The sequence below is a fragment of the Nomascus leucogenys genome, chromosome 16 (genome assembly GCF_006542625.1).
Source record: "Nomascus leucogenys isolate Asia chromosome 16, Asia_NLE_v1, whole genome shotgun sequence".
NCBI classification, from domain to species: Eukaryota; Metazoa; Chordata; class Mammalia; order Primates; family Hylobatidae; genus Nomascus; species Nomascus leucogenys.
This window is the reverse complement of record NC_044396.1, coordinates 20,598,079-20,621,572: the sequence shown is the minus strand read 5'-3', so window position 1 is coordinate 20,621,572 and position 23,494 is coordinate 20,598,079. Positions and strand designations below refer to the sequence as shown.

The 23,494-nt window shown below is 34.6% G+C and overlaps 1 protein-coding gene across 1 annotated transcript in view; it reads left to right on the top strand.

Moving 5' to 3' along the window:
* CNBD1 (cyclic nucleotide binding domain containing 1) overlaps positions 1-23,070 on the top strand; it is a 511,334-nt gene extending 488,264 nt beyond the window's left edge. Inside the window, exon 11 of the mRNA XM_003268271.3 lies at positions 22,963-23,070. Within this exon, the coding sequence (XP_003268319.1) occupies positions 22,963-22,970 (8 nt within the window). The 3' untranslated portion in view covers positions 22,971-23,070. The remainder of the gene's footprint in view (positions 1-22,962) is intronic.
* The last annotated feature ends 424 nt before the right edge of the window (positions 23,071-23,494 follow it).

Below are 23,494 nucleotides of genomic sequence, written 5' to 3'. Positions count from 1 at the left end.
TGTAAGACTTTATCTAAAATTTTAGAGCTCTAGTAATAATAACAGAATAATAATGCAGCCACCTGTGTTCAGCCCTCCAAATACTATAAATACTCAAATTGGAAATGCAATTGAGTATGAAGGAGAAATGAATAGAAGCTAATAAGTTGTAACATAATAGGATATTAAAGAAAATTATAGATATGTACAATAAAACTGGGAGTAAAGAATGAAAGAAAAGAAATTTGTAGACATTACCATGGGTGAGAGGTATGCTTCAACAAACTAAATTGAAAGTTGTTCGTGATAAACCATATAAGATTTGACTGAATACTGTTATCCTGAATTTCAATTATGTTTTATGTCTCTGACATGATTTGGATGCTTGTCCTTTCCAAATTTCATGTTGAAACGTCATCTTCAATGTTGGAGCTGCAGCCTAATGGGAGGTTTTTGGGTCAAGGGGATTGATCCCTTATGAATGGCTTAGTGTCCTCCCTGGGTAATGAGTGAGTTCTCACTCTATTATTTCATGAAAGAGCTGGCATTTAAAAGACCCTGGCATCTTTCTCTTGCTCCTTTTCTCACCGGGTGACACACCTGCTCCTCTTCCATCTTCCACCATGAATAAAACCTTCCTGAGTCCTCACCAGAAGCCAAGCAGATGTTGTTGCCATGCTTGTAGACCCTGGCAAACTGTGAGCCAAATAAACTTCTTTTCTTTATAAATTACCCAGCCTCAGGTATTCATTAACGACAACACAAAACTAATACAGACGTGGGGTGTTGCTATAAAGATACGTGAAAATGGGAAGCAGCTTTGGAACTGGGTAGCAAGCAGTGGTTGGAAGAGTTTGAAAGTCTCAGAAGAAGACAGCAGATGAAGGAAAGTTTGAAACTTAGGATTTGCTAAATGGTTGTGAACAAAATACTGATAGAAATATGGGTAGTGAAGGTCAGGCTTATGAGGCCTTAGATGGAAATGAGGAATCTATTGGAAAATGGAATAAAGTGTATCCTTGTTATGCCCTAGCAAAAATCTTGGCTGCATTGTGTACATGCCCTGAAGATTTGTGGAAGGTTAAACTTAAGAGTGGTGACCTAGGGTATCTGGTGGAAGAAATTTCTAAGCAGCAAAACATTCAAGAAGTAGTGTGGCTGCATCCAATAACCTACAATAATATATGAGCATAAAAGATGACTTAATGTTGGAACTTATAATTAAAAAGGAAGCAGAGCATAAAATTTGAAAAATTCACACTTTAGCTATGTGGAAGAGAAGAAAAGTGCATTTTCTGGAGAGAAATTTAAATGCACTTTGGAGCAACAACTTGCTAGAGAGATTAGCTTGACTAAAACGGAAACAAGTGCCAATAGTCAAGATAATGGGAGAAAGTCCTCAAAGGCATTTCAGAAATCTTGAAGACAGCCGTCCCATCACAGGCCCAGATGCCTAGGAGGAAAGAATGGTTTAGGGAGCCAGGCTGAGGATACTGCTGCCATATGCCACCTCAGGATACTGCTCTCAGAATCCGAGCAGATCCAGCCTGGGCTCAAAGAGCCCCAGATACAGCATGGGCTACTGCTACAGAGAGTGTAAGCTATAAGCCTTTGTGGCTTCCACATGGAGTTGGGTCTACAGGTATATGAAATGCAAGAGTGAAGGAAACTTGCTATATTCTACCTAGATTTCAGAGAACATATCAGAAAGCCTAGGTGTCCAGAGAGAAGGCTCCTGCCGGGGCAGAGGCCCCACAGAGAGCCTCTACAAGAGAAGTGCCAAAAGGAAATTTGGGATTGGAGCTACCACACAAAGTCCCCATCGGGGCACTGCCTAGTGAGCTGTAAGAAGTGGGCTGCCACCCTCCAGACCTGAGAATGGTAGAGCCATGGGCAGCTTGCACTCTGAGCCTGGAAAAGCTACAGGCGTTTAACTCCAACCCATGAAAGAAGCCATGTGGACTGCATCCAGCAAAGCTGCAGCCATGGAGCTGCCCAAGGCCTTGGGAACCCATCCCTTGCACCAGTGTACCCAGAATTAGAGTCAGTGGAGATGATTTTGGAGCTTTAAAATTTTAATACCTGCTCTTCTGGGTTTCAGACATGCATGGGGAATGTTCCCCCTATCTTTTGTCTTATTTCTGTCTTTTGGAATGGGAATGTTTACCTGATTTCTTTAGCACTATTGTATCTTGGAAATTAATAACTTGCTTTTGGTCTTACAGGCTCATAGGTGGAAAGAATATGTCTTGAGTCTCAGATGGAACTTTAGACTTTTGAGTTGATGCTAAAATGAGTTAAGACCAGGGGACTGTTGGAAAGGGGTGATTATATATTGCAATGTGAGAAGGACATGAGATATGGTAGGCCAGAAACAGAATGATATAGTTTGGATGTCTGTCCCCTCCAAATCTCAGGTTGAAGGGTGATCCTCAATGTTAGAGGTGGGGACTGGTGAGGGGTATTTGTGTTATTGAGGTAGACCCCTAATAAAGGGCTTGGCATCATCTTCATGGTAATGAGTGAGTTGTTTCTCTGTGAGTTCACATGAGAGCTGGTTGTTTAAAGAAGCCTAGCAGCTCCTTTTCTCTCTCTTGCTCCCTCTCTCTCCATGTGACATGCCTGCTCCTTCTCTGCCTTCCACCATGAACAAAAGATTCCTGAGGCCTCATCAGTAGCCAATAAGATACTGGTGCCATGCTTGTATAACTTGCAGAACTATCAGTCAAATAAACCTCTTCCCTTTATAGATTACCCAGCCTTGGGTATTCCTTTATAGCAATGCAAAACTGACTAATACAGTCTCTTAGAGAATGTGTTACCAATACTTGCATAACACTAACTCAAAATGAAAAAAATTAATTCAAATTCATATGTCTAATTTTGAAAGTTGTAAATCTGAAATTACATTTGTTAATTTTTATTTTCTTCTGTGACCTGCAAATACAACCTCCCTCAAGGTAAACATTGCTTAAAAATAATTACTAACCATCAATTAAAATGATAATATTCTCACTTAATATAAGCTATGTTTTTTATTTTCCTATATTAATGATGTTAACTGGTGCAAGGCAAATACACTTGGAGTCTTTTATGTAAATCAACATTTCACACATTGTATTATATAAAGTTCTTCAAAAAAACAGAACCAATAGGATATATATAAATATACAAGAGGGGATCTATTATGGGGATTGGCTAATGTGATTGTGGGGGACACAAAGTCCCATGATATGCTTTCAGCAAGCTGGGGAATCAGTAAAGCCAGTGGTATAATTCAGGTTGTGTCTGAAGGTCTGAGAACCAGGGGAACTGAGGGTGTAACTCCCAGTGTGAGGACAAAGGCTTGAAAACTGGAGAGGGCAGACAGGAGGCAGTTGTATTAAGTCCTGGAGTCTGAAGGCCAGAGCACCAGGAATGCCGGTATTCAAGAACTGGAAAAGATGGCCATCTTAGCTCAAGAAGAGATAGACAGAATTCCTCTGCCTTTTTAATCTATTCAGGCCCTCAGTGGATTAGGTGTTATCTGCTTGCTTTGGTGTTGGTGGATTTTCCTTACTTCATCTACTGATTCAAATGCTAATCTCTCTAAAAAACACCCTCAAAGACACATCTGGAAATGTTTTACCAGCTATCTGGGCATCCCTTAGCCCAGTCAAGGTGGCACATAAAATTGTCACATACAAAAGTGTTTCTTTCAGTCACTTAATAGAATCTCCTTTGTCATCTGGCAGCCTAACATTCAAATACTTGGCATTGTATGGGATTTAGTAACGTTTGTGTGTGTACTATTTATATTTTAAATTCATTCCATAGTCTGTTCATTTGAGAGTGATGTTCTAAAGCTGCTGACATGGTGTGTGCCTAATTATACATTCTCTAAATAGAAATGTGCTTGAGGACTAGATTTTGCTTGTTTTTTCAAAATTTACAAGGAAATAAAATATTGTGTTTATTTCAGAAAGCATTTTATTTCTACATTCTAATATTTCATATTCTATTCCAAGATAGTTAAATGTACATTTTAAGGGCTAGAGAATTCTAATGAAAAATTAATGGTTAATTTTGCTGAAATAATTTTCACATATGAAGAACAATGATATTAATTTGCATTTAATCTGCTATATCCTATCTCCATCTACTTCATTTATTATTCGAAATATAGATCCACCTCTATGAAATAACATAGGACAGGACTCAAGAGAAAGTAAAATGAGTCTTAAAAACATCAAGTTGAAGACAAATGAAAATGCTGTGCTGGAAAACTCAGCGTGAGCAAACTCCATGTTATGTCATCTTGCTATCAAGTGTTATTACTAGCTGTTATATTACATAGGTGTTAGGAATAATTTAAATTTGAGAAAGTCCACTAAAAATAAACAAAAATAAATAAAATCATTATGTTCCAATAGAATCCTCAATTATAAGTTGGTTATGTTGCCTTCACTTTCTAATTTTTCAATAATTGTTAAATACAGCAATTCTTTTAGAACTATAAAGGTATTACTGAAAAAATAAATTAATGCTTATCTTTCTCCAGGTATATGGGTCATATTCTCTATTTGATCTCATGTAAATCATGTAAAGATCCAGTTCCCCTTGAATGAATCAACAATATTTGGTAAATATCCAAAGAGAGCAATTCACTCACTATACCTCTACTTCAAGATAGGTAGAATAGAATTTAGAGAATATTAAAGACTTCATAAATGTTAAATGCTCTACTGAGGAATTACATATGCAACTGTCTATATATAAAATATAGTAAGATGTATGCAGTAATTAGTTTTGTAATATTTAAAAGACTTGAGGAGTGACTTATTTGTTCATTTTGGTGGTTAACTTTTGGAAGTTAGGATATCTTTTTTTAATCTATATGCATCCTTCTCAGACATTGCCTTGAACATCTAAATAAGCATGAGAATGGCATTATTAAGCTTAAGCAAATAGAAATTTCCTCTGTTTTTCACATGCTACTGAGAATGTAGTTTATTGTTATTTTTATAAAGTTAATATATCTTTGTCCAGATGCAGAGATTATTACTCAAGTCATTTAAGGTAAAGATAATTGCAAGTCAATATAACTATTTTAATTTTACTGATGTCTGAAATTCTCATTCCACCATTAAAACAAGTGTACTCTTTTTTTTTTTTTTTTTTTTTTTTGAGACGGAATCTCACTTTATCCCCCAGGCTGGAGTGCAGTGGCGCAATCTGGGCTCACTGCAAGCTCTGCCTCCCGGGTTCACGCCATTCTCCTGCCTCAGCCTGTCGAGTAGCTGGGACTACAGGCGCCCGCCAACACGCTCGGCTAATTTTTTGTATTTTTAGTAGAGATGGGGTTTCACCGTGTTAGCCAGGATGGTCTCGATCTCCTGACCTCGTGATCCGCCCGCCTCGGCCTCCCAAAGTGCTGGGATTACAGGCTTGAGCCACCACGCCCGGCCGTGTACTACTTTTGTAATGAGAAAGAATTGCTTTTTATCTATAAAATTAATTACTGCTGTTTTTTATTATATCTCATTCAACAACTTATGATTGAAAAATAAGGAATAGCTAATATACTTAACTTGCCGTACCCAAAAGGAAAATTTCAATTCCAAGGTGTTATTGGTATAAACTATCTAAAAGTTTCTGCTTGTTTTTAAAAAGGAAGAACACCTAAAAACTATCTCTTATAATGCTTAATACAAAGCATAGGAGGCCAGATTTTTTACTGCAGATGTATCTGTTAAGCATTTCAGGGGCAATAAATATATTCGTATTCAAAAACTTCTTCCCAACACGTCAGTATTTTACCTTAATGATGAGACAAGTTATAGCCAAGATTCTCCTTGTTAAATTAACAAAGCTAATCAAAAGGATTTAAGCTCTTGAACATTTTGCCACAGGGAATACACTACTCTTTCCCCTTTTGCTTTTTTGCATTGTGATTTAAAATTTTGGTATATGAAATTCCAAGTTAAAAATAAGATAGGGCACTTATTTTTAAATCAGATAAAAATACTTAAAAGCATCTTCTCCTCTTATAATTTGTGTTATTCATTACTGATACATGTTAAATTTTAAAAATGTAAGTTACAAATTTGAGTGAAATGTTTTTGAGGAAAAAAATAATATTTTGTTTGCAAAGCTTGAAAAATGTTAATATATTTAATGATAAATGAGCTCTTAGAAATCAGTAGCAAGGAGACTAACATTACAAGGGAAGTGAAAATAAAAAGAACAGAGGAAAATGCAGTAACACAAATGACTTACAAGGCTACGTGAAGATGATATAGCTTACCATTAATAGATGAAAAAGCAATTTCACTATAAATTACATTATCATTGCTTACAAATATTGATATCTAATGTTTATATAGTTTTAGGAAGTGGAAAATCCTCAAATACTGGGAAAATTTACTCCAGTTATAGGAAATTTACTCAAAGTATAGATTTTGCATATACTTTGTCCCAGCAATTCCAGTCCATGGGGATCATTCCAACAAAATAGTTGGATGAATATATATGCTTGTTCACTACACAGGAAATCTTTAGCTAATATGTCATCCCCCAAGAAACTACTTACGTATCAATTGGTTTATAAAGTAATAGATGGGAGGGGGGGTAGAATTAGAAAGAGTAAAAAGCACTTAAGTAAAAATAAAAGATTTCACAAATTCTGTGTTCCTTGAATTCTTGAAAAAGAACTTTCTTTAAATGAATCAGTTTTATATTTACCCTGTGATAAGTGAAAATTATAAATGTATACACTTCATACTTATGGAAGCACTGAGATGAAACCCTTTTAATTCCACTATTCTGGCTTCTTTGTTTAAGAATGTCATTCCATCTCCTGAGATTGAGTCCAATGACAACCATGAAAACAATTACCATGCTTACTTAAAATCTACTTCAATGACACTCTTTAGGTTACTTTTCAAAAATGAGCTTTCCCAGCCAAGTTTTTCTGATCTGCAAGGAATGTCCACTGCAATGCATGTGAGGAGTCTCCATACATCATGAAGACCATATTTTGGTTTTGGTGAAGATGATGGTAGAAACAGTGGCACAGGCTCCCTCTTTTAGTCATTAAAATCGTATTACCAAGAATGCTTGAATGAGAATACTGCAACAGTTCATTCAGTGATAACAGGTTTTGCAATACCAGATGTGTTTATCCAAGTTCAGGAGGAAGTGTTAGCTATTGTACACATTGCCCCTTGTTCATCCAACAGACAGTCCAAGGCAACTTGATTATCTACAGAAAAATTTAGGAAGGGAGTTTAGAAAAGTTTGTTGGGCACCTATGGCCTTTGCAGTAAACTTAGCTATAGTAGCTCATGCTTGAGACAGATTTTTAATCATAACCTTATTTACATTTGTGCCAAGCCAATGAAGTTACATTCTACCAAAGATGCCCATTTAGAGGAATTTACACCATTTTGTCTATGCCATGGTAAGTCATGGACTGCAGTTTTTAGTAATGGAATCTTTAAGGACTCAGAAAAGAGCAGGCAGCCATTCAAACCCTCTGTGAGTCCATGCTTAACATTAAATTTATACCCTTTTAGATACCAATTTTGTTTTTCCAAGTCAGGTACATATAACACTGCTTATTAAATAGGTTATTATAGATGATTTGACTTGGATCAATCTTATGGAGTTCATTCAAATTGCATATTCTAATTTTTTTTATTGTACTTTAAGTTCATAACATGCAGGTTTGTTACATGCATAGACACATGCCATGGTGGTTTGCCGTACCCATCAACCCGTCAGCTATATTAGGTATTTCTCCTAATGATATCCCTCATGTAGTACCCCCCACCCAACAGGCCCCGGTGTGTGATGTTCCCCTCCCTGTGTCCATGTGTTCTCATTGTTCAACTCCCACTTATGAGTGGGAACATGAAGTGTTTGGTTTTCTGTTCTTGTGTTAGTTTGCTGAGAATGATGGTTTCCAAAATCATCCACGTCCCTGCAAAGGATATGAACTTAGCCTTTTTTACGGCCACATAGTATTCCATGGTGTATGTGTGCCACATTTTCTTTATCCAGTCTATCAGTTGGGTTGGTTCCAAGTCTTTGCTATTGTGAACAGTGCCGCAATAAACATATGTGTGCATGTGTCTTTGTAGTAGAATGATTTATCATCCTTTGGGTATATACCCAGTAATGGTATTGCTGGATCAAATGGTATTTCTGGTTATAGATCCTTGAGGAATTGTCACACTGACTTCCACAATGGTTGAACTAATTTACACTCCCGCCAACAGTGTAAAAGTGTTCCTATTTCTCCACATCCTCTCCAGCATCCGTTCATGTAAGTTTCCTGACATTTTAATGATCGCCATTCTAACTGGCATGAGATGGTATCTCATTGTGGTTTTGATTTGCATTTCTCTAATGACCAGTGATGAAGAGCTTTTTTTATCTGTTTGTTGACTGCATAAATATCTTCTTTTGAGGAGTGTCTGTTCATACGTTCGCCCACTTTTTGATGGGGTTGTTTGTTTTTTTCTTGTGAATTTAAGTTCCTTGTGGATTCTGGATATTAGCCCTTTGTCAGATGGATAGATTGCAAAATTTTTCTCCTATTCTGTAGGTTGCCTGTTCACTCTGATGATAGTTTCTTTTGCTGTGCAGAAGCTCTTTAGTTTCGTTAGATCTCATTTGTCAATATTGGCTTTTGTTGCCATTGCTTTTGGTGTTTTATTCATGAAGTCTTTGCCCATGCCTATGTCCTGAATGGTATTGCCTAGGAAATTTTGGGTTTTTTTTTTTAAACAAATGAAAAAGTTTTAGACAAATCTTTGACAGCCATTTGCTGGCTCAAATGTTGTTGTTTTCTAAGGTGTTTCTCAACATATTGTTTTAGTCCATTAGGTATTTTATAGACGTATTATACTGTTTTGTTAATGAGAAAACTAGCTAAACATTTTGAACATCTTGCTGACGTTTAAAATTAATTTTTACTTGGAGAGATTATCTTATAAAATATTGCATATCACATATATTTATATGTATGTGTTATATATATGTATATACACACACACCAAATGTGTGGAAAAGATAACATTACTCAGAAGACAATGTTGACCTTGACATTTTAGCCTGACAATATGTACTTGACCACTCATAAACTTTGTAAAGTTTTTGTTTATTTCGTAAGAAGAAGAAAATGTTTTTGCTTGAGTTTGGCTTTTAGATAATTTTTTTCTCTATTAAAGGTATTAAACTGTTTTACTTTTTAATTCTTTTAAATGCAATTTGTCTTTTGATTTTATTTTTTAAATATTTAAAATTTTATTTTATGTTCAGAGATACATGTGCAAGTTTGTTATATAGGTAAACTCATGACTCAGTGGTTTGGTGTATAGATTAATTTGTCACCTAGGTATCAAGCCTAGTTCGATTAGTTATTTTTCCTGATCCTCTCTCTATTCCCACCCTCCCCCTCTCTGATAGGCCCCAGTGTGCATTGTTCCCCTTTATGTGTTCATGTGTTCTCATCATTTAGCTCCCACTTCTAAGTGAAAACATGCTGTATTTGGTTTTCTGTTCCTGCATTAGTTTATAAGGATAATGGCCTCCAGTTCCATCCACATTCCTGCAAAGGACATGATCTCATTCTTTTTTATGGCTGCATAGTATTCCATTGGTGACATTGAAAATCAATCTAGTAATAGCTTTTTTGTTACGTAATACTTTATTTGTCCACAAATAAGTGGCCTCTTTTCTGGTGCTCTTACCTATCAATGATTATTAAAATTCTCAAACTTTTATGTGGCAAAGTTCTTAATAATTTAGGTTCAGTCACCTCATATATGGCAAATTTTCACTAGCTGTCTAGAACAAATTTATTTCTGTATGTAAACTATGCTTCCCTTTATAGATGGTATAAGCCATGGTATTTTCCACTTTTTGTGGGCTCCCAGGAAGAGCAATGTCAACTTTGCATATAACTATGGTAGCTTCCTTTACCTAAGTAAACTCATGTGATTTTTTCTTCCTTTTTCTGTCTACCTTACACTTCTGTTACTTTAATTAGTTTTAATTACATACTTATATGATATTGTTTATTATAATAGATTATAACTTTTAAAAATTATGACTGTATCAAGTATTTGGATGAATGAATTCTTCCAGTAATAAATAAAGGCAGAGTTTACAGATTTTTAAATTGGAAGTTGTGGGCTTAATTATTGGCTCATATTTTTCTCTCAAGAAAAAAAGCAAATGTTATTGAAAAGTAGACTTTTCTGAAAATGATGATTAATGACCAATGATACTTCTACTGACCCAGAATTATAGCGGTATTAGTTTAATGTACCACATTTTCTTTATCCAGTCTATTGTAGATGGGCATTTAGGTTGATTCCATGTCTTTGCTATTATGAACAGTGCTGCAATGAACATTGCTGTGCATGTGTCTTTATAATAGAACTATTTATATTCTTTTCAGTATATACCCAGTGGTGAGTTTGCTGGATCAAATGGTAGTTCTTGTTTTAGGTCTTTGAGGGATTGCCACCCTGCTTTCTATAATATACACCAACAGTGTATAAGTGCCCCCTTTTCTCCACAACCTTACCAGCATCTGTTATTTTTTACTTTTTAGTAATTCAGTCAAAATGGCTATTCTGACTGATGTGATGTGAGATGACATCTCATTGAGGTTTTGACTTTCTTTTTTCTAATGATTAGTGATATTGTACTTTTTTCATATGCTTGTTGGCCATGTGTGTGTTAAAGTGTGTGTTCGTGTCTTTTGCTCAGTTTTTAATGGTGTTGTTTGTTTTTTGCTTGTACATTTGTTTAAGTTACTTATAGATTCTGGATATTAGACCTTTGTCAGATGTGTAGTTAAACCATTTTAACTGGTAGATGGCAGAGTTGATTTTAGCCCATAAAAAAGCAGCAGTAAAGTGTTGAATATCATGTTTTCATTTTCAGATTTGCTATGCTTGAAACCACTTGTTCCACTGTAAAATGTAATCCTTTATGAATTTTATATTCATTGATTCAAAGGTTCTATGTTTACATTGCCATGCCATATCTAACAATAAGGCCCACTTGTAAGTAGGTTTATTTGTTATTGGTAACAACAATCTCACACAATTTTGATGTATTTAGGTTAAAAATTTACATATAATAACTTTGCTTTCCTGTTGTAGAAAGATTTTAAAATTAACATTAATATGGGTTTGTGTGTGCCTCTATTAAAATATAATCAGAAGCAATTATTAGATTTCCAATAAATAACTGGTTTACTGAACAATTACAACTCACAGGAAGCATTTACAAAGGAATTTTATAATGTCTGCCACATTCTTTATTATTTGTTCAGTTGGAGAAGTTCTTTTCCTGCTCTTTGAAAACTCAATGTAATGATTTTATGATCACTCTTAAGTCATTAAATGCCCTATAAATCATTTTTAGTTGCCAAATATTCTCAGTTGGGATAATAATAAATCTAGCCTGGTAAGAAGCCAGTATCCAGACTTCATTGTAGGTTGATAGGCCAGCTATATGTGTGTATTAATTTCCTTTTGCTACATAACAAATTACCATAAATTTAGCAGCTTTAAACAATACTCATTTATCATCTCACAGTTTTGTAGGTCAGATGTCTGGGCTGGTTCAACTGGGTTCTATTCTTAGAGTTTCACATGGCTAAAATCAAAGTGTTGGCCAAGCTGTGATCTAATTTTAGGGCTGTGGAGAAGAGTTCACCTCCAAGTCCATTCAAATTGGTAGATTTCATTTCCTTGCAGCTGCAGAACTGAAATTCCTCTTTTCTTGCTGGTTGTTACCTGAGGGTCGCTCTCAGCCATCAGAGCCTGCTCCATCCATCTGGCCCTCTCCATCTCAGCAATGAAGAATTTCTTCTATTGACCCTCTCTCTCATTTTGAATCTTTCTCTTCCCTGCCAGCTGAAGAAAACTCTTTGTGTTTAAAGAATTCATGTGATGGGCTAGGCCCACCCAGATAACCTGCCTATTTTAAGGTTAACTGGTTAGTATCCTTAATTACATCTGCAAAAATCCCTGTACTGTGTAATATAACATAATCACAGGAGTAGCACCATGGGCTGAAGGTCGTGGGGGCCACTTTAGAACTCTGCTACCATAGTGCTGGAGGTCAGCAGTGGGTAAGGAGAGCATGATAGGTATCTCTGTTTTCCACTGCCATCCCTAAGCTTTCTATTTATGGTTCTGATTTCTCTGCTATGAGACAGCATGGGGTACTGGGGAGAAGAGGATTGCAAACAAATAAGAAAGGAAGTGAAAATGTTCTTAATTGTTACTGTTATAAACTGTTTTTTCACTACGTGTTTGATAGTTGTTTCAAGCTAAGCCATTCTAGTGAGCACCTTCAAAGAGTTTTAGATATCCCTGAATATTGGGGAATTTTCTCCTGTAAATCCTTAATTAACTAGTACATTTTCCTCCCTGGGAATCCAGAGATAACTTCAGATTTCCTCTGCTGAGGGTACTTTACTCCCAGCCTCCTCTCTCACTAATATAATACCACTGAGACTTTATCCTGGCTGTCTTTTACACGTGAGATTATATGTGGCCTACATAGGAAAGTCTACATAGGAAGACACTCCTATATTCTTTGTCCTGACAAACTTTGAGAGGGCAGGCCAATTTCTGGGCAGCCACTTCTGTAGCTTGTTTGTCAACTGTCAACTAGCTTGTCTCTTACCTTCATCGGTCTCAAGGTGTAGTCAGACAATAGTGTGCTCTACTGTGGCTTTTAACTTCTCAGAACATATACAAAGCTCTCCAGGTGGGCTTTTTGAAGATCCCCTCTTTCAGTTGAGGTGATGAAGAGATATTTCTCATTACATCCCCTTGCAGATGGTGAAGCTTAGAACAGAACTCTTTGAGAAATCTGCTTCAAAAATATTCTGTAAGTCTCTATTCTCAACATTTTTATACATTCAGTGTGCATGAAGGACTTGCTTTCTTATTCTCCACATCTATTAAAAAAATTGGTGCCTTGTTATGAGATGTACTGGCTTGGATTCTGAGCTGATTCTCCCACTTTTTAATTACCTTGGAGTACTCACTGTGTTCCACGCATTATTCTACATGCTTTATATGTTTTATCTAATCAAATGTTCACAACAACCCTTTGAGAAATGTGCATTTAATAGCCCTATTTTGTAGATCAGGAGAATAAGTATAGAAAGGTTAAGTGATATCAATGATCTCTGTCCAAAGGTCATGAGGGACACTTCTATGGTTGACTGAATTGGGTTTGTTACTCACTGGGATGAGAGAGAACATACACTATGGGGAACCATGGATTGTCTCAGCAAAAGGACATTAAAAGAATATGTTGGCCAGGTGTGGTGGCTTACGCCTATAATCCCAGCACTTTGGGAGGCAGAGGCAGGTGGATCACGAGGTCAGGAGTTTGATTACCAACATGGTGAAAACCAGTCTTTCCTAAAAAGACAAAAATTAGCTGGGCATGATGATGTGCACCTGTAGTCCCAGCTACTCAGGAGGCTGAGGCAGGAGAATTGCTTGAACCCAGGAGGTAGAGGTTGCAGTGAGCCTAGATCACACCATTGCACTCCATCCTGGGTGACAAAGTGAGACTCCATCTAAAAAAAAAAAAAAGAAAAGAATATGTTATAGAATTTGGGTTTTGGTTGGGTGATTTGGGAAGTAGTCTAAGAAAGTAGAAATTTGTTCTGGATTGAATGCTGTCAAAAAGCAATATATCTCAATAAATCTTAAGTTTTGGAAGGGCAGACTAGAGTGAAAATAAATATGTAATTAATGAAGAAGTAGATTTGGCGTGGCAGCTCATACCTGTAATTCCAGCATTTTAGGAGGCTGAGGTGAGAGGATTGTTTGAGGCCAGGAGATGGAGACCAGACTGGGCAACATAGTGAGACCCTGTCTCTACAAAAAATAGTAAAAAGTTAGCTGGACATGGTGCCTCACACCTGTAGTCCCAGCTACTTGGTGGACTAAGGCAGGAGGATCCCTTGAGCCAGGAGTTCGAGGCTATAGTGAGCTATGATTGAGCCACTTCACTCCACCCTGGGTGACAGAACAAAAATCTATCTCAAAAAGAGAGGGAGACAGAGAGAGAGAGAGAGAGAGAGAGAGAGAGAGAGAGAGATAGCACCTGCTTATATTAGCCAAAAGAGGGGTATTTGGTATTTTGTAGGCATCAAGCTGACCTTGCTTTTGTCTGTGCTTAGACAAAATTATGAAATGACCTTGCTTGTCTCATTTTATCATGCTCATGGACAACATATCTCAGGGTTACATTCTGTGCAGATCTGCCATAGGAGAATTATGTGGCCAACTGAAAATGCCAGGCCAGCTTCCAAATGTCAGATTCGGCTTCCCTCCCCTCCTTCTTTTCCTTCTCATGACTTGCTTAATATTACAGAGCTATTAAGGGGTGCAACCAGGAATCAAATCCTAACACTCTGTCTCCAGGATCCATATTACAACAACTATACTTTACTAACAATTTAACTGATAACTCAATAATCTTTTTAATCTACTATCCTTATGTAGTTACTTTATTCCATATATTTTAGCCTTAATTGTATAAATTTTGGCGAGATTTTTGGCTAAATAATATTTAATAATGGCCTTCAATGTTCACATGTATTTAGGAAGGAACCATATTTTTCTTTTACTAGGATTGATTACATTGATATAGCTAAGAAGCCCTGAACTCAAGTGTAAGATTTGGTTTCCTAGGTCAATTCTACCATTCCCCACATGCTGTTTGAGTCATCTATGTTCTTTTTTGTGACTGAAAAGAGTTCCAATGTATGTTTATACTGTGTTTTATACTTACCTATGTAATTACCTCTGCTCATGCTCTTTATTTTTCACGTGGAACTGAATTACCACATACTGTCCTTCCTTTTCTGTCTAAAGATCTTATTTCTCTTACAGCAAATCTGCAGGTGACAAGTTCTCTCAGTCTTTATTTATCTGGAAACATCTTTATTTCTTTTTCGTGTTTGAAGATTAGTTTTGTTAGGTTTATAATTCTTGGCTGATAGTCTTTTTCTTTGAGCACTTCGAGCATGTTATTCCTCCTCCTTCTGGCCTCTATAGTTTCCAATGAGAAGTTGCTGTTAGTACCATTGAGTATCATTTGTGGATGATTTGTCACTTTCCTAGTGCTGCTTTCAAGATTTTGTTGCTGTTTTTTGACAATTTATGATGCGTCCTGTTGTAGATATCTTTTAGTTTATCCTACTTGTAGTTCTCACTGAGGTTCTTAAATGTATACTTTGATGTTTCCCATCAAATGCTAGTTTTCTGTCATTATTTCTGGTTCCTCACTGGATAAAAAGTAAATACTTTATAATATTTGTTCCCAATTCACTGATTTCCAAATTTCTTCAGAAACTCTGGGTTGATTTTCTCTTTTAGAGTCACCATAAACACAGTCTCCAAGATTAAGTTCTTAGAAGATTATGATAGGTAGAAGAATCTATGCTGTTATAAACATTGATGACATTGAAAATCATTCTAGTAATAGCTTTTTTGTTACGTAATACTTTATTTGTCCACCAATAAGTGGCCTCTTTTCTGATGCTCTTACCTATCATTGATTATTAAAATTCTCAAACTTTTATGTGGCAAAGTTCTTAATAATTTAGGTTCAATCACCTCATATATGGCAAATTTTCACTAGCTGTCTAGAACAAATTTATTTCTGTATGTCTACTGTGCTTCCTTTTATAGATGGTATAAGCCCTGGTATTTTCCACTTTTTGTGGGCTCCCAGGAAGAGCAATGTCAACTTTGCATATAACTGTGGTAGCTTCCTTTACCTAAGTAAACTCATGTGATTTTTTTCTTCCTTTTTCTGTCTACCTTACACTTCTGTTACTTTAATTAGTTTTAATTACATACTTATATGATATTGTTATAGTAGTTAGATTATAACTTTTAAAAATTATGACCGTATCAAGTATTTGGATGGATGAATTCTTCCAGTAATAAATAAAGGCAGAGTTTACATATTTTTAAATTGGAAGTTGTGGGTTTAATTATTGGCTCCTATTTTTCTCCCAAGAAAAAAAGCAAATGTTATTGAAAAGTAGACTTTTCTGAAAATGATGATTAATGACCAATGATACTTCTACTGACCCAGAATTATAGCGGTATTAGTTTAATGGTGAAGCCACCAATCACTTAGGTAATATTGAAATATATTGTTGACCCTAACTGCAAGTAACATAATTTGGAGTGCTGCTAGGCAGAACTTTTTTTAAGGCATTATCACAAACCCTTGCTGCATCTCTTGCTTACCTAAACATGAAACATTTTGAGACCAATAATTAGTTCAGTTTTAATTCTTAACATTCACAGGTATTGATTTTACAGTCTTGTAATTATGATGCCTTAAATGTAATTTGTTTTTCAGCAAGGACTTTAGATGACAGGTATGTAAAGTTATAGGTTGTACATCTTCATTTAGCAAATAGTTTGTATGCTCCAAAATTCTAATTGTCTGTAGATGAAAGCAAATTACAATAAATGTTGGCTTATAGGAAATTGCTAATTCAGGCCAAAAAGCCTAACTGGTTTAGCAAACAATATTAGTCAGACACCAAGTTCAAAACAACCAAATGTTATATGAAAAAAAGCGTATTTTTAGGATAAGTTTATATAAAATTTCAGGCCAAGTTTCTGTGTAAACCTTAAACTTCAGTATTTTTAGATAGAACCCAAATCTATGCCTGTAAAAATGTAACTTTATAAACTTGTTATCACATTGTATTTCATGATTAATTTTAATATCTGTATTGCAAAACATTGCTTAATTGTTAGAAACTGCAACAGTTTTCATCTGATGAATTCAGTGTTACAGCTACTGGTAATTCCAACTAGGCTTTTATAGTATATACATTTCTCTCTTTTGGTTTATTATATTGTTTGGCAAAACTAATCCCCTAAAAAATTCCTTACAAAATAATTCATCATAAAAAAAGAAAATCAGAATGTAGGCAATAATGTGCCCCATCAACATGTACATGACAGCTATTTCCAATATGTAGCATAACCACTGAAACATAATTATCATTGTGAATATTTACTGTGCACTTCATCTGTCTTTTACTGTGCAATAGTGTTTTTCTTGGGTATTTCTGAAATCAAATCCTGGAGGATTGCTAAATTTTGATTTTCATTCAATTTTTAGGAAGGCTGTAATAAAATAAAATGTGTTTCCTAAAAAATTTGATAAAATTTACAGAGTTATGCACAAATGATAAAAAATACCACATTTAAGATACAGTTCCTTAAAGCAAGATCCTGATAAGGACAACTTTAGTATAACAGACTATTACTGAGGATTTTCATTTTCATTGTCAATCTTTACATACTCAAAAGGGTTCTAGACTGGTACACCTTGTATGGAAGAGATTAGTTAGAGACTGAACAACTCTCTCTTTTGTCTTCATTAGTACAGAGACACGTTAAATTTCCCAGCCTCTCTTGAAGTTAAGTCGGAGCCATGTAACTGGCTCTGGTTAATAGAAGAGAGGGAACGTATTATTGCCTGGCCATGAAATATATGATTTTTCCATGAACTCACTCACTATCTGAAAGTCAAGTACTCCAAAATAGCAGAATCACATGATGATGAGAACCTAGACCTTGGAATTCTTTTCTTGGATGGAATTACTCAGAAAAATAGCTTAGCTAGAAACATCTGTATTGGACTTTGTGTAAGTGACAAATAAACATTTGTTGAATTAAGCAACCAAGATTTTAGTTTGTTATAGCAACTACCAAGTGCTACACTGAGTCATACAACTGGCAAAAATGCAAGGTTTTCTGAGGAGTTCTCAAAACAAGTAATAATTTCTGGATTAGAACATAAAATAAATATGCTTTTTGTGATTATTCTTTGGTCCTTAACATTTATAAATCTTCCACTCAAAAATAATTATACAGTACATTTAGAAATGAAAATATATGTGGGTAAAGAAGGTATACACTATTGCATCTAAGTTTTAATATGGTTTTTGAATAGTATTATTATAAGAACAAATATACATGAATTCAGCTCTTAGTTTTTTAATTAATGCACTTTCACAATCCTCTGACAACATTATTTTTAAAAACAGCTGATAGTTTAGTTACAAATTTCCAGGAACTTAACAAATGTCATAGGGTAAGCTGTGTGCTGTCTGTTGACACAGAGAGAGGCAAGTAGAATTTAGCACATTTCAAAGAGAAAGCAAAAAGTTAGACAAACCAATAATCAAAATTAATTTTTGTAAACTGTATTAGATAAATGCCCACCAAGAGTTAATAGAACAAGGCTTAGAAATATCTGTAGATAAATTATCAGTGAATTTACTGAGAAAGTTTACAACAACCATCTTTTCCAAAACCATAGCATTCCTTATAAGTTTTTATATATAGTTTAGGTATCACGCAGATTCTATTTTCTTAGGCTATCATAGGAACTGAATCAAGGTTATTAGATTGGAATATTGGTATAGAAACCATTCCAAAGCTTCAAAGAAATGAATGAAATTCATTATGTCTTGCAAGACAAAACTTTCCTGCCTTGTTTTTAAAATGTCTGCATAAATGAAATCCCAAAAAATTACTTATATTTACCTTATATGAGAAATTAAATTTGAGTTAAAGTTTTCAAGTTCTCTTGCAAAGATACACTGAATTCCGTCACTAAATAATTTCCTGATATGCTTTTGGAAAATAAATTCCAGATCCTCTGTCTGTCTTTTCTTTTTTTCAGGCCTTGGATCTACTCAGACTATGTTGATAAAATAGAAATAGATCTCTTGCAGGAGGAATTGTACTTTCTGCGATAAAAATTTAATAGACTAATATTTAATTATGTTGATTGGCAAATTTAAAAATTATGCAATATGAAGGATTATAACATCAAATAAAAGCAGAGATGAACTTTTTAGTTAAAAGATTCAGCAGCGTGTTCTATCACTTACTGTAGATTGTAACTATAAAGGAAATATAGTTTAGATGAGCTCTCAGTTCACACTGCTTCAATGCATTACCATGGGTTGGGTGGCTTAAACAACAAACGTTTATTTTCCCATAGTTTTGGAGGGTAGGAAGTCCAAGATCAAGTCCCTGGCTGATCTGGTGTCTGGTGAGGGTACTTTCCTGGTTTGCAAAAATAGCTCTCTTCTCCTTGTATTCTCACATGGCTGAGAATAGAGAGCAAGCTCTTACAAGGGTACTAATTCCTAAGGGCTCGACCCTCAACACCTAATTACTTCCCCAAAGAAACCTACTAATACCGTCACATTGGAGGTTAGGATTTCAACCTATGAATTTTTGAGGGACATAGCCATTTAGCCCATGACACATGCTAACTTTTTTAACATAAAAACCGGCCTAAAAATAATTATCTTCTGAAAATATCCTGACAGATGTGAAACCACATAGCAACATGCTTGGCACATATTTGGACATATGTATTCATGGAGTTCTATATTTGGGTACTTTCATAGAAATCTGTACATTAATAGCTAAAGCAGTGATTATTTACTATCTTAAAGTGTTTTTCTGCATTATTTCATTTCATCTTAATGAAAATCTTAGTTAAAGTTTATTAAATCCATTTTATAGGTAAGGCAACAAAGGCTTATAAAGCATAAGTAACTTGCACAAATACATAGAAATTTGTAAGTATTGGAGCCAGAATTCAGACCCAATTCTGTCCAAATCCCATCTATTACTCAAGCTTCTTATTTTATAGATTAAAAATCAGAACCTTAGAAAGAAGAAATAATTTACTTGAGGACACATGTCTAACCACTGTTAGAGCACATCTTGGAACCCAAATATTCTGGCTCATATACAATACTAAGTGTTGATATTTGTTTGTTTAATTTATGTAAAAATATCCATGAGAAATAGATCTTGATGACTAGAGAATTGCATTCATTTTTGATGAAAAAATAAAAGGGAAAACAGTAAATAATATAATGGTCATAAAAGTGCAAATTAAATTAATGATGAAACATTATTGCACTGTCAGAAAAGCAGCAAATTTTTTTAAGAAGTACATTTATAATATTTGTAAAATTACATTGAATGAATCTGATTGTTTTGTATATAAAGAATGAAATAATTTTCTAAAAAATGAAATAAGGAAGTTGAAGTAGAATTATAGAAACACAGGTATAATACATTATCTAGAGCTTAGTAGCAAATCCTAAGCAAAATTCTGAGTAAAAGGAAAATACATGAAAAATACTTAAATGTGACCAAATGATTTACCAGAAACCAATTAGAAACATCTACTAAGTGGTAAAATCTAGATTAGGACAAAAATTTCTGACATCATCCACTGGTACCACCTGGGATGTTTTAGATAATGCAAGACAATAATATAAACTAGTAAGGATAAACTTAGAAAAAGGAACTGAATATCTGTGTTTGCTTATTATAATTACATACACAAACAAGAGTATTTATATAATTACTAGCTAAAAGATTAATATAATTTAATATTTTGTGCTAATATTTTAATATTAAAATGTCAAATGTCAAGATAGAAATGCAAAATGTAACAGCTTCTCTAGCTAAATAGTATACAGTTAGAAATGGACATGATAATAGTTAAAAATAAGAGTGTTCTCTTATTTTTGGCACCCTTGTTGAATATCAGTTGATCATATATACATGGATTTATTTCTGTATTTTATATTGTGTTCTATTACGCTATTTGATTGTCTTTATGCAATACCATACTGTTTTGATTACTGTAGCTTTGTAAGGTATTTTGAAAGCAGGTGGTGTGATGTCTCCAACTTCATCCTTCTTTCTCCAGATTGATTTGGTTATGTGTAAGTTTTTATGGTTCCATATGACATAAAAAATTGTTTCTTCTATTTCTGAAAAAAAGCACCATTAGGATTTTAATAGAAGTTTTATTGAATCTGTAGGTCTCATTGGGTAATAGGGACATTTTAACAATATTGTCTTCCAATCTGTGAATATGAGATATCTTTTCATTTGTTTGTGTTCTTTAATTTCTTTAATTGGTGTTTTGTAGTTTTCAGTAAACAAGTCTTTTACCCCTTAGCTATGTTTATTCTAAGTATTTTATTTTTTTTAGTGATGTTGTAAATGGGGTTGTTTTACTAATTTAATCTCTACAAAAATAGCATTGGAAAATTGGATATCTACATTCAAGAATAAAATTGGACCCTTACCTTGCACTGTACTTAATAATCAACTGAAAATGGATTAAAGACATAAATGCAAGAATTGTAACTGTAAAACTCTTAGAAGAATGCATAGGTAAAAACATTTTCACATTTGTCTTGGCAATGACTTCATGGATGTAACACCAAAAGCACAGGCAACAAAAACAAAAATAAACAAGTGAGACTACATCAAACTAGAAAACGTTTGCACAGCAGAGGAACGAATCACCAGTGCAAAGGCAACCTATAGAATGGGAGAAACTATTTGCAAACCGTGCAACTGATAAAGGATTAATCTCCAAAATATATAAGACAATATTCCAATTCAATACCTAAAAATAATAACTCAATTTAAAAATAGGATAAAGACTTGAATATGCATTTCTCTAAATAAGACATACAAATGGCCAACATGTATATTTTTAAAATGTCCAATGCCACTAATCATCAGGAAAATACAAATCAAAACCACAATGAAATATTACCTCATACCTATTAGCATTACTTATATTTAAAAACACAAACGAGAAGTGTTAACAAGGATGTGGAGAAATTGGACTTTTTGCACCCTGTTGTTGGGAGCGCAAAATGGTGTAGCCACTATGGAAAACAGTATGGAAGTCCCTCCCTTAAACAATTAACAGTAGACCATATGATCTAGCAGGCCCAGTTCTAGATATTTTCTAAAGGAATTTAAATTGGGATCTCAAAGAGATATTAGCAGTACCATGTTAATTGCAGCATTATGCATAATAGCTAATATGTGGGAAATCTATTGACAGATAAATGAATTAAAAATATGTACATAAAATGGAATGCCATTCAGCCTTAAAAAGGAAATTCTGCAATGTGTAATAGGATAGATGAGCCTTGAAGACATTAGGCTACATGAAATAAGCCTGTCACAGAATCCCCAAACCTGACCACTCATACAAGGTATCTAAAATCGTCAAATTTATAGAATTAAAAAGTGGAATGGTGGTTACAAGGGTTTGAGGCATGGGAAATGGAAACCTACTAATCCATGGGCATAAAGTTTCAGTTATACAAGATGAATAAGTTCTATGGATCTGCTATACAACATTCTACCTATAGTCAACAATATTGTATTGTACACTTAAAAATTTGTGTTGAGGGTATATCTCATGTTAAGTGTTCTTACCATGATAATATAACATTTTAAAAAATAAATAGAAGAGTGACAACCACAGAGAGCCAGTCTATATTAAAAAACTATAACAATTTTATTAAATAATATAAAACAAATATAGACATATAATTTATCATTTGATTAACAAAATGTCACCGTTTCCAAAATGTTCGTGGAATTTAATATAGCTCTGTTCAGCATTTTGGCATTTCCTATGGACTTCCAGCTAACTGGTTAGATACAAAATAGATAAGATAATTTTGCATTCATATGAAACAATGACTGCCAACAATTTAGAAAAAATAATTATCAATTTAAAATATCAGCAAGAAACATAATATTACTACAAAAAACATAATTTGATTAGAAGAGAGGATCAAATCACTCCATATAATTATAGAATTTTCCTTGTGGACAAATGATCACTCTCAAATGTCATTAGAGGGGATCTAAAGTGTTACATTATTTCTAGAATAAGCTCTGACAATATTATTTTTTTCTTTTAAAGCATAACCCCTCTGACCCAGCAATGTAATTTTAGGGTTCTATTCTGTAGGAAAATAATTACCAAAAATGGGTATTTATTATGTAACTTCTTTGTTTGTTTGTTTGTCTTTTGCAGTGGCCTAGATCTAGAAACAACCTCAGTGAACATCAGTTAAGAAAGTATTGACTAAATAATGCAATAATTGCATACTGGAATACTATCAAACTACCAGCAATGAGTTTGGTCTATTGTGACTACATATCCTGGATTCCCCAGGAAAGTCCCACTTTAGAATTGCCTTTCTTTTTTTTTTTTATATTATTGTACTTTAAGTTTTAGGGTACATGTGCACAATGTGCAGGTTTGTTACATATGTATCCATGTGCCATGTTGGTGTGCTGCACCCATTAACTTGTCGTTTAGCATTAGGTGTATCTCCTAATGCTATCCCTCCCCCCTCCCCCCACCCCACAACAGTCCCCGGAGTGTGATGTTCCCCTTCCTGTGTCCATGTGTTCTCACTGTTCAATTCCCGCCTATGAGTGAGAACATGTGGTGTTTGGTTTTTTGACCTTTTAATAGTTTACTGAGAATGATGATTTCCAGTTTCATCCATGTCCCTACAAAGGACATGAACTCATCATTCTTTATGGCTGCATAGTATTCC